This window comes from Carcharhinus amblyrhynchos, unplaced genomic scaffold (assembly GCF_965287045.1).
Source record: "Carcharhinus amblyrhynchos unplaced genomic scaffold, sCarAmb.v2.hapA scaffold_531, whole genome shotgun sequence".
In the NCBI taxonomy this organism is placed as follows: Eukaryota; Metazoa; Chordata; class Chondrichthyes; order Carcharhiniformes; family Carcharhinidae; genus Carcharhinus; species Carcharhinus amblyrhynchos.
The window spans coordinates 1-12,768 of NW_027650271.1; the positions used below are offsets into that span (position 1 = coordinate 1).

The window sequence follows — 12,768 nt, forward strand, 5'->3', positions numbered from 1 at the left end:
TGTGGGCCTGACGGGGCCAAATTCAATTCATTCCTGCCCTTGGTCTGTATCCCGATATTCTTTGCCTATTCATAAAATCCCTACAGCACAGGAGGAGGCCATTTGGCCCATCGAGCCTGCACCATCAACAATCCCACCCAGACCCCAATTTAGCATGGCCAATCCACCTAACTACACATCTTTGACACTAAGGGGCAATTTAGCATGGCCAATCCACCTAACCTACACATCTTTGGATACTAAGGGGCAATTAGCATGGCCAATCCACCTAACCTACACATCTTGGATACTCAGGGCAAATTTAGGCATGGCCAATCCACCTAACCTGCACATCTTTGGATACTAAGGGGCAATTTAGCATGGCCAATCCACCTAACCTACACATCTTTGGATACTAAGGGGCAATTTAGCATGGCCAATCCACCTAACCTACACATCTTTGGATACTAAGGGGCATTTAGCATGGCCAATCCACCTAACCTACACATCTTTGGACACTAAAGGGGCAATTTAGCATGGCCAATCCACCTAACCTACACATCTTTGGACACTAAGGGGCAATTTAGCATGGCCAATCCACCTAACCTGCACATCTTTGGATACTAAGGGCAATTTAGCATGGCCAATCCCACCTAACCTACACATCTTTGGATACTAAGGGGCATTTAGCATGGCCAATCCACCTAACCTACACATCTTTGGACACTAAGGGGCAATTTAGCATGGCCAATCCACCTAACCTACACATCTTTGGACACTAAGGGGCAATTTAGCATGGCCAATCCACCTAACCTGCACATCTTTGGATACTAAGGGGCAATTTAGCATGGCCAATCCACCTAACCTACACATCTTTGGATACTAAGGGGCAATTTAGCATGGCCAATCCACCTAACCTACACATCTTTGGATACTAAGGGGCAATTTAGCATGGCCAATCCACCTAACCTACACATCTTTGGACACTAAGAGCAATTTAGCAGGGACAAGTTAGGCCGAAGGGCCTGTTTCCATGCTGTTAACCTCTCTGACTTGAGTCCACCAGCCTCTGGGTGAAGAAATCTCTCCTATCTCGGTCCTAATTGGCTATCCCCTCATTTTGAAATTGTGCCCTCCCCCCCCCCGCCATTTCTAGACTCCCCAACCAAGGGGGAGACACATCTTACCCACATTCCTCCCTCCCCCTGTCTATTCCATTCAATAACTTGTAGCTTCAATGCGACTAAGTTTGTTTATTAGTGTGACAAGTAGGCTTGCATTAACACTGCAATGAAATTACTATAATGAAGGTGGCATGGTGGCACTGCTGCCTCACAGCACCAGGGACCCGAATTCGATTCCCGGCTTGGGTTACTGTCTGTGTGTGGGTTTCATAGAATCGTAGAACCCTACAGTGCAGAAAGAGGCCCTTCGGCCCATCGAGTCTGCACCGACCACAATGCCACCCAGGCCCTACTCCATATCCCTACGTATTATTACCCGCTAATCCCTCCAACCTAAGCGTCTTAGGACACTGAGGGATAATTTTAGCACGGCCAATCAACGTACCCAGCACGCCTTTCAGACTGTGGGAGGAACCGGAGCACCCGGAGGAAACCCACGCAGACACGGGGAGAAGGTACCGACTCCGCACAGACAGTGAGCCGGGAATCGAACCCGGGTGGCTGGCGCTGTGAGGCAGCACTGCTAACCCACTGTGCCACTCGGATCAAGGGAGGGAAGGAGGTTCCAGTTTCTGTGTTTCGATGGAGGCAGAACATGGGGGTGGGATGAAAACGCTCGAGGTCGAGGGGCTGGGTTAGATACAAGCGCTGAAGCCCGTGGCGTTGTACCATTTCTTCCATTTAAGTCCCTCTCTGCGTCCCGGGATCCGACCAGGGGCCATTCCACCCCCCAACCCCCGAAAGACCTCCCCTTCCTCTGCGAAGGCCAGCTGCTATTCGACCGGGGAGGGAACAGACATCACTTGCCCAGGACGGGCTTGCAGGAGTTCCCTGAATGAAACAGCCTGCAGAAGGAGTCAAGAGGACGACTGTCCCACCTGTCTTCGGGGGGCTGCTTACGCGGACCGGAGCCAAGCGTCTCCACCCCGACAGTGTCCGTCTCTCCCTCACCCACGTTCTCCCACCCCTCCCCTCTGCTCGCACTCAGAATCTTGCCTCCCCCCCCCCACCCCCAACCCAATTCTTCACGGCTATTCGACTAGGCAGTGCGTCACAGCCCCGTCCCGTCTCCCCCGCTGCGAGACTCACCTGTGCTCAGGGTGATGGGATCCTTATCAGGCATCATGTTCACCACCGCGTGCCCCTCCTTCACCCCCCCGTTGTTCAGGTCCGTCCCGTATTCCTTCAGCGGAGCGAAGCCGGAGCCCGAGGGGTACGACTGGGTCCGTGCGACGGAATCATCCGAGCTGGGATCTGGAGGAGGAAGAGAGAGAGAGAGAGAGAGAGAGTGGGGAGGAGACAGGCTCGTGAGGTGATGGGGAACCGGGGCACGGGCACAGCGGCAAGAGGAAGTCAGCCGGGGATCGTCAGAGGACACGACAGGATTATAGATAGATTGGAGACTTGGACACGGAGATGGCAGATGGAGTTTAATCGGACAAATCATTTTGGAGAATTAAATTTAGGTGGGAATTATACGGAAAATGGCAGAATTCTGAGAAACACGAACATACAGAGCGATCTGGGCGTGCAGGTCCACGGTTCAAGACAGTGAAGAAAGTTATCTCCAATTGCAACGGGATCTTGATCACTGGCCCAACTGATTAACCACTGTGCCATCTCAGAGCAGAGGGGGTAGACTAGGGCGGCACGGTAGCACAGCGGGTTAGCACTGCTGCTTCACAGCTCCAGGGACCCGGGTTCGATTCCCAGCTCGGCTCACTGTCTGTGTGGAGTCTGCACATTCTCCCCGTGTCTGTGTGGGTTTCGTCCAGTTTCCTCCCATGGTCCAAAAGATGTGCGGGTTAGGTGGATTGGCCATGCTAAATTGCCCCTTAGTGTCCCGGGATGTGCGGGTTAGAGGGATTAGTGGGTATAATATGTAGGGATATGGGGGTAGGGCCTGGGTGGGATTGTGTTCGGTGCAGACTCGACGGGCCGAAGGGCCTCTTTCTGCACTGTAGGGTTTCTATGATTCTAATTCAAAGAGGGCAGGTGGTGAACAGGGCGGTGGGAGCAGAGTGGGCTCAGAGGTGATTTTCGGGGGGGGGGGGGGGGGGGGAGGGCACCACACCGCGCGCACTGGCCCGCGACGCAGAGGGCCACAAACTCAGAGGCAACTTACCAGGGAGCGCCGACCAGTCAGCGTAGTCGGTGATATCCAGTGACTCTTGGTCCGGGGCGGGTTGGATTTCGTCGATCTGGTGCGGGACGGGAGGTAAGCACAAAGTCAGGAAAGGCTGAGGCAGGAGAACGAGAGGGCGCTTCGGGCAGTGTAGCACCCCTGCAGGCGGGCACTGGGAGGGAGGGCGAATACTCCAGCTCGCACCAAACCCCGAAAGACACCCACTGGGCTACTTTCCCAGAAGACTAAGGAAATTTGGCATGTCCGCTACGACTCTCACCAACTTTTACAGATGCCCCATAGAAAGCATCCTTTCTGGTTGTATCACAGCTTGGTCTGGGCTCCTGCTCTGCCCAAGACCGCAACGAACTACAAAAGGGTGGTGAACGTAGCCCCAATCCATCACACAAACCAGCCTCCCATCCATTGACTCTGTCTACACTTCCTTCGAAGAGAGAGGGGGGGGGGGGGGGGGGGGTCTCACCCAGATGGCCCACTCGCACCCGCTATTCGACCGTGTGGGGGTGCGTGGCACAGCAATCAGACACAGAGAGACCCGCACGCGAGCGGGAGGGATCCCCGATTCCACCCCACACACCACCCGAGCACGCAGGGGGGAAGGCGGAGGAGGCTCCTTACCAGCGGGAGGCCGAGGCCAGCGCGCGCCCAGTTCACCGTGGATAGCTTCTCCTTCAGCACGGTGGCCACCGGGCTGGCGGTGTTGGCGGGCGGGAAGACGGGCCCCTTGCACATCGGGCACTGGTAACCGGCCGGGGCGGTGTTCCTCGGCAACTGCGCGGCTAGCTTGTTCAGGCACGACCAGTGGAAAATATCTGTGAGAAGACAGAGCAGGGAAAGAGTGGCGGGGGTGGGGAAGGTCGGGAAAGAGGGAATGGAAACAATCAGGAATCAGAACAGAGGAATACTGCAACACATCAAGTACCCACTTGCGGACAATCCTGGAACTCCCTCCCTAACAGCACTGTGGGTGTACCTACACACAGGGACTGACTGATGTCCAATCACAATCCTGGAACTGCCTCCGTAACAGCACTGTGGGTGTGTGTCCGTCCATGCGCGCACGTGTCTGTGTAGACAGACAGACAGACAGACACACACACACACACACACAGACACACACACACACACACACAGTATCCCGTAGTGGGTCGGATCTCAAACAATGACGAGACAGAGTCCAGGAATGAGATAGAGAATCTGGTGAACTGGGGCAGCGACAATAATCTCTCGCTCCATGTCAACAAAACGAAGGAGATTGTCATCGACTTCAGGAAGCGTAAAGGAGAACATGTCCCTGTCTACATCAACTGGGATGAAGTGGAAATGGTCGAGAGCTTCAAGTTTCTAGGTGTCCAGATCACCAACAACCTGTCCTGGTCCCTCCACACTGACACTATAGTTAAGAAAGCCCCACCAACGCCTCTACTTTCTCAGAAGACTAAGGAAATTTGGCATGTCCGCTACGACTCTCACCAACTTTTACAGATGCCCCATAGAAAGCATCCTTTCTGGTTGTATCACAGCTTGGTCTGGGCTCCTGCTCTGCCCAAGACCGCAAGAAACTACAAAGGGTTGTGAAAGTAGCCCAGTCCCATCACACAAACCAGCCTCCCATCCATTGACTCCGTCTACACTTCCCGCTGCCTCGGGGAAAAGCAGCCGGTATAATCAAGGACCCCCATGCACCCCGGACATTCTCTCTTCCACCTTCTTCCGTCGGGGAAAAGATACAAAAGTCTGAGGTCACGTACCGACCGACTCAAGAACAGCTTCTTCCCTGCTGCTGTCAGACTTTTGAATGGACCGACCTTATATGAAGCTGATCTTTCTCTACACCCTAGCTGTGACTGTAACACTAGATTCTGCACTCTCTCCTTTCTTTCTCCCCTATGAATGCTATGCTTTGTCTGTATAGCACGCAACAAACAATAGTTTTCACTGCATCCCAATACATGTGACAATAATAAATCAAAACAAACACTGCGCAGAACATGCAAAGCTAAATCTATACAAAGCCTCACTTGCCTGGATGAGTGCGGCTCCCAACAACACTCGAGAAGCTCGACACCATCCAGAACAAAGCAGCCCCGCTCGATCGACACGCTAACCACAAACATTCACTCCCTCCACCACCGACGCACAGTGACAGCAGTGTGTACCATCTACAAGATGCACTGCAGCGACTCACCAAGGCTCCTTCCACAGCACCTTCCAAACCCGCTACCTCTACCACCTAGAAGGACAAGGGAGGGGCAGCAGACACATGGGGAACACCACCCCCTGCAAGTTCCCCCTCCGAGCCACTCACCATCCCGGCTTGGAAATATATCGGCCGTTCCTTCACTGTGGCTGGGGTCAAAATCCTGGGACTCCTTCCCTAACAGCACTGTGGGTGTACCTACACCACACACAGGGGACTGACTAATGTCCAATCACAAGCCTGGAACTCCCTCCCTAACAGCACTGTGGGTGTACCTACACCACACATGGGGACTGACTGATGTCCAATCACAATCCTGGAACTCCCTCCCTAACAGCACGGTGGGAGTACCTACACCACACACAGGGACTGCAGCAGGTTCAAGATGGCAGCTCACCCACCACCTTCTCAATTAGGGATGGAGGGCTGTGGGCCCAGCCAGGGAGGCCCACACCCCGTGGATGATTTAGGAAACCTCAAACAGATCGATAAGGGGCCAGGATGGCACTCACCATAACAGATTAACCGGATGGTGTCCTCGTCTGTAAGCGGAGTATTGCACAGGCTGCAGTTGGAGTTGTAATCACTGTCTTGGAGCCACTGTAGGTATGACATAACAACGCACTGGAAGGAACAACGAGAAGGAAGGTGAAAACACATCAGGATCCAGCGATTCTCCGCACAATACTGGCCTGAAAGCCCCAAAGGTTCGCAGGATTCACACATAAGATCGGCACAGTGGCACAGTGGGTTAGCACTGCTGCCTCTCAGCGCCAGGGACCCAGGTTCGATTCCCAGCTTTGGGTCACTGTCTGTGTGGCGTCTGAATGTTCTCGTGTCTGCGTGGGTTTCCTCCGGGTGCTCCGGTTTCCTCCCACAGTTCAAAGATGTGCAGGTTAGGTGGATTGGCCATGCTAAACTGCCCCTTAGTGTACAGAGATGTGCAGGTTAGGGTGGATTGGCTATGCTAAATTGTCCCTCAGTGTCCCCGAACAGGCGCTGGAGCGTGGCTACTAGGAGATTTTCACAGTAACTTCATTGCAGTGTTAATGTAAGCCTTACTTGTGACACCAATAAATAAACTTTATTGTGCTTACTGCCAACTCGCCCTGGAACACTGCCCCAAATTTACCCTTCAAGTATAGATTCATAGAATCCCTGCAGTGCAGAGGGAGGCCATTTGGTCCATCAAGTCTGCATCAACCCCGCCCCCCGACAGAGATTCTCACCCAGGCCTTATCCCCGTAATTCTACACATTTCCCATGGCCAATCCACCTAACCTGCACATCTTTGGACACTAAGGGGCAATTTAGCACGGCCAATCCACCTAACCTACACATCTTTGGACACTAAGGGGCAATTTAGCATGGCCAATCCACCTAACCTGCACATCTTTGGAGCGTGGGGGTAAATCTGAGCACCCGAAGGAAACCAATACAGAAACTGGGAAAATGGCTGGCCCACTGTTAATGATCAGGTCAGAAACTAAGTTTTGCATCTTGAATTTGCCCAGGGTAATCATGGGATGTTTCACTTCACGCGTGACTCACATACCCCATTAGGGAACTTTACCAAACAAAGTTAATTTAAGATTATAGATAACAAGTGCAGTAAGAAAATTAGCAAGAACTTTTATCAATTAGAAACAAGACACAAAACAACCACGATAAGATATCACCCTTAAGAAATATATCTACAACGTTCCAATAAACCAAAATCTTCCAGAGACAAAACCCTTTCAACAACTTCAACACAGCAAAGGCTACTGCTCACGTGATACTGGAATTGAGTCCTTTGGATTAATCCTGAAGATTTTTTTGATAGGTTCAGATTTATAAAGCATAGATGATGGTACAGACACTTTAATATAACAGTGAGGGCTGTGTCTCCAGCCGGAGCTCGATAAGGAGCGTATATTCTTTACACAGTATATATAATGGTATAGACAGCACAGTGAGTGCTGTGCCCCCAGCCTGGGCTCTAAGGGGAGTGTATATAATTATTTACACAGTGTATATAATGGTATTGACAGCACAGTGAGTGCTGTGCCCCCAGCCTGGGCTCTAAGGGAAGTGTATATAATTATCTACACAGTATATATAATGGTATAGACAGCACAGTGAGTGCTGTGCCCCCAGCCTGGGCTCTAAGGGAAGTGTATATAATTATTTACACAGTATATATAATGGTATAGACAGCACAGCGAGTGCTGTGCCCCCAGCCTGGGCTCTATAAGGAGCGTATATAATTATTTACACAGTGCAGTGTCCCCCAGCCCTGGGCTCTATGGGGAATCCTGTGCTGTGTCCCCCCAGCCCCGGGCTCTATGGGGAATCCTGTGCTGTGTCCCCCCAGGCCCTGGGCTCTATGGGGAATCCTGTGCTGTGTCCCCCCAGGCCCTGGGCTCTATGGGGAATCCTGTGCTGTGTCCCCCCAGGCCCTGGGCTCTATGGGGAATCCTGTGCTGTGTCCCCCAGGCCCCAGGCTCTATGGGGAATCCTGTGCTGTGTCCCCCAGGCCCCGGGCTCTATGGGGAATCCTGTGCTGTGTCCCCCAGGCCCCGGGCTCTATGGGGAATCCTGTGCTGTGTCCCCCAGGCCCCGGGCTCTATGGGGAAATCCTGTGCTGTGTCCCCCCAGCCCTGGGCTCTATGGGGAATCCTGTGCAGTGTCCCCCAGGCCCCGGGCTCTATGGGGAATCCTGTGCAGTGTCCCCCAGGCCCAGGCTCTATGGGGAATCCTGTGCTGTGTCCCCCAGGCCCTGGGCTCTATGGGGAATCCTATGCTGTGTCCCCCCAGGCCCCAGGCTCTATGGGGAATCCTATGCTGTGTCCCCCCAGGCCCCGGGCTCTATGGGGAATCCTGTGCAGTGTCCCCCAGGCCCAGGCTCTATGGGGAATCCTGTGCTGTGTCCCCCAGGCCCCGGGCTCTAGGCCTCAGGCCTCTCCTACCTTGTAGTGCCGGGAGATGAGGCAGTGCTCGCACACGTTGACTCGGTGCTCGTAGCAGAAGAGGTTGGTGACCCGGCGCTTGGGGCACTTGCACAGGCCCATGGTGAGGGAGTCCACAGGCCGCCGCCGCTCCCTCTCTCAGTGCCAGGCCCCGGGCCCGCTGCCACGTCTCTTCCGGGCTCTGCCCCCTCCCGGCGCACAATGATCACGTCACCCGTCCCGCCATCCCCAGCCTCCCCTCGGAAAACCAGGGGCACCGCAAACTGACCGGGAGATTTTAGTTCCTACACCTCCCCATGTGTAACTGTATACACTTTATATCAATATATAACTTTATAATTATATAAATAATAATATAAATCATTATCCTGTCTAAATAACTGTATATACTTTATATCAATATATAACTTTATAATTATATAAATAATAATATAAATCATTATCCTGTCTAAATAACTGTATATACTTTATATCAATATATAACTTTATAATTATATAAATAATAATATAAATCATTATCCTGTCTAAATAACTGTATATACTTTATATCAATATATAACTTTATAATTATATAAATAATAATATAAATCATTATACTGTCTAAATAACTGTATATACTTTATATCAATATATAACTCTAATTATACAAATAATACTATAAATCTTTATACTGTGTAAATAACTGTATACACTTTATATCAATATATAACTCTAATTATATAAATACTATAAATCATTATACTGTGTAAATAACTGTATATACTTCATATCAATATATAACTCTATAATTATATAAATAATAATATAAATCATTATACTGTGTAAAAACTGTATACACTTTATATCAATATATAACTCTGTAATTACATAAATAATAATATAAATCATTATACTGTGTAAATAACTGTATACACTTTATATCAATATATAACTTTATAATTATATACATAATAATATAAATCATTATACTGTGTAAATAACTGTATATACTTCATATCAATGTATAACTCTGTAATTATATAAATAATAATATAAATCATTATCCTGTGTAAATAACTGTATACACTTTATATCAATGTATAACTCTATAATTATATAAATAATAATATAAATCATTATCCTGTGTAAATAACTGTATATACTTTATATCAATATATAACTCTAATTATACAAATAATACTATAAATCTTTATACTGTGTAAATAACTGTATACACTTTATATCAATATATAACTCTAATTATATAAATACTATAAATCATTATACTGTGTAAATAACTGTATATACTTCATATCAATATATAACTCTGTAATTATATAAATAATAATATAAATCATTATACTGTGTAAAAACTGTATACACTTTATATCAATATATAACTCTGTAATTACATAAATAATAATATAAATCATTATACTGTGTAAATAACTGTATACACTTTATATCAATATATAACTTTATAATTATATACATAATAATATAAATCATTATACTGTGTAAATAACTGTATATACTTCATATCAATGTATAACTCTGTAATTATATAAATAATAATATAAATCATTATACTGTGTAAATAACTGTATACACTTTATATCAATATATAACTTTATAATTATATACATAATAATATAAATCATTATACTGTGTAAATAACTGTATATACTTTATATCAATATATAACTTCGTATATTGTAGATGTATAATTATATTTAAAACCACATAGCTCTATAATTATACATATAATAATACAATTCATTACACTGTGTAAATACTTGTATATACTCTATATCAATATATAACTTTATATATTTAAAATTATATAGCTCTATAATTATATAAATAATAATACAATTCATCACACTGTGTAAATACTTGTATATACTCTGTATCAATATATAACTTTATATATTTAAAATTATATAGCTCTATAATTATATAAATAATAATACAATTCATTACACTATGTAAATACTTGTATACACTTTATATCAATATATAACTTTATATATTTAAAATTATATAGCTCTATAATTATATAAATAATAATACAATTCATTACACTGTGTAAATACGTCTATATACTCTATATCAATATATAACTTTATATACTATAGATGTATAATTATATCTACAACTTTATGGCTCTATAATGATATAAATAGTATAATCATTATACTGTGTGAATAACTGTATACACTTTATATCAATGTATAACTCTGTAATTATATAAATAATAATATAATCATTACACTGTGTAAATAACTGTATGCACTTTATATCAATATACAACTTCATATGTTATAGATGTATAATTATATTTGAAACCATATGGCTCTATAATTATATAAATAGTAATACAATTCATTACACTGTGTAAATAATTGTATATATTTTATATCAATATATAACTTTATATATTTAAAACTATATAGCTCTATAATTATATAAATAATATAATCATTATACTGTGTGAATAATTGTATACACTTTATATCAATATATAACTTTATATATTATAATGTATAATCATATCTACAACTTTATAGCTCTATAATTATATAAATAATACAATCATTATACTGTGTGAATAACTATACCCTTTATATCAATATATAACTTTATATATTTAAAACTACGACTACATAACTATATTTATATAAATAATAATATGATCATACTGTGTGAATAACTATACACACTTTATATCAGTGTATAACTTTATATATTGTAGATGTGCATTCATATCTAAAACTATATAGCTCTATAATGATATAAATAATATAATCAATATACAGTGTAAATAATTGTGTACACTTTATATCAATATATAACTTTATATAATATAATTGTATAATCATATCTGCAATTATATAGCTCTATAATTATATAAATAATAATATAAATCATTATAATGTGTGAATAATTATATGCACTTAATACCAATATTTAACTTTATATGTACAAGTATATTTAAAACTATATCATTCTAAATAATTGTTTATAAATCATTAAACTGTGAATAATTGTATTTACTTTACATAAATATATAATGTTATAAATATTATATATGTACATATAATTATATTTAATTGTATCTAATACTATATAATTGTAATTATATAACTAATTATATTTATAAATCATTATACAGTGTATGCTTTATATAAATATACAACGTCATATGTACTATATATGCGCAATTATATTTAGTAAAGCTTGTGGGTTTACTATCAAATAAATCAGTTGGACTTTAACCTTTTTTACTGTGTTTACCCCAGTCCAACACCGGCATCTCCACATCATAATTATATTTATACATCATTATACCACAATGAATTATATGTACATATACTCTATAAATCATTATACTGTGTGAATAATCCCCACACACACTGTTATACTGTGTTAATAATTCGATATACTGTATACATCTTTTTTTAATTCAGTTGTGGGCATCACTGGCTGGGCCAGCATTTACTGCCCATCTCTAGTTGCCCTTTGAGAAGGTGGTGGTGAGCTGCCTTCTTGAATTGCTGCAGTCCACAATCCAACCCACAGAGAGGGGAATTCCAGGATTTTGACCTCAGTGAAGGAACGGCCGATATATTTCCAAGTCGGGATGGTGAGTGGCTCGGAGGGGGAACTTGCAGGTGGTGGTGTTCCCCATGCGTCTGCTGCCCCCAACCCCCCCTTGTCCTTCTAGGTGGTAGAGGCAGTGGGTTTGGAAGGTGCTGTGGAAGGATCTTTGGTGAATTACTGCAGTGCATCTTGTAGATGGTACACACTGCTGTCACTGTGCGTCGGTGGTGGAGGGAGTGAATGTTTGTGGTTAGTGTGTCGATCGAGCGGGGCTGCTTTGTCCTGGATGGTGTCGAGCTTCTCGAGTGTTGTTGGGAGCCGCACTCATCCAGGCAAGTGGGGAGTATTCCATCACACTCCTGACTTGTGTCCTTGTAGATGGTGGACAGACTTTGGGGGGGGAGTCAGGAGGTGAGTTACTCTCTGCAGGATTCCCAGTGGACAGGCTTTGGTGGAGGAGTTAGGAGGTGAGTTACTCTCTGCAGGATTCCCAGTAGACAGGCTTTGGGAGGGAGTCAGGAGGTGAGTTACTCTCTGCAGGATTCCCAGTAGACAGGCTTTGGGGGGGAGTCAGGAGGTGAGTTACTCCCCGCAGGATTCCCAGTGGACAGGCTTTGCGGGGGGGAGTCAGGAGGTGAGTTACTCGCCGCAATATTCCTAACCTCTGGCCTGCTCTTGTAGCCACTGTGTTTACATGGCGAGTCCAGTTGAGTTTCTGGTCAATGG

General features: G+C 44.8%; 1 protein-coding gene across 1 annotated transcript; it reads right to left on the bottom strand.

The window, feature by feature from the left end:
* Positions 1–2,252: 2,252 nt before the first annotated feature.
* On the bottom strand, positions 2,253–8,649 carry zfpl1 (zinc finger protein-like 1; the record flags this gene model as incomplete). Its single annotated transcript, XM_080184026.1, has 5 exons — positions 8,461–8,649; positions 6,022–6,133; positions 3,928–4,121; positions 3,289–3,364; positions 2,253–2,417 (listed from the first exon to the last, which is right to left on the bottom strand). Coding segments are annotated over exons 1-5 (649 nt in total), but the record flags the coding sequence as incomplete, so codon positions are not given.
* Positions 8,650–12,768: the final 4,119 nt, after the last annotated feature.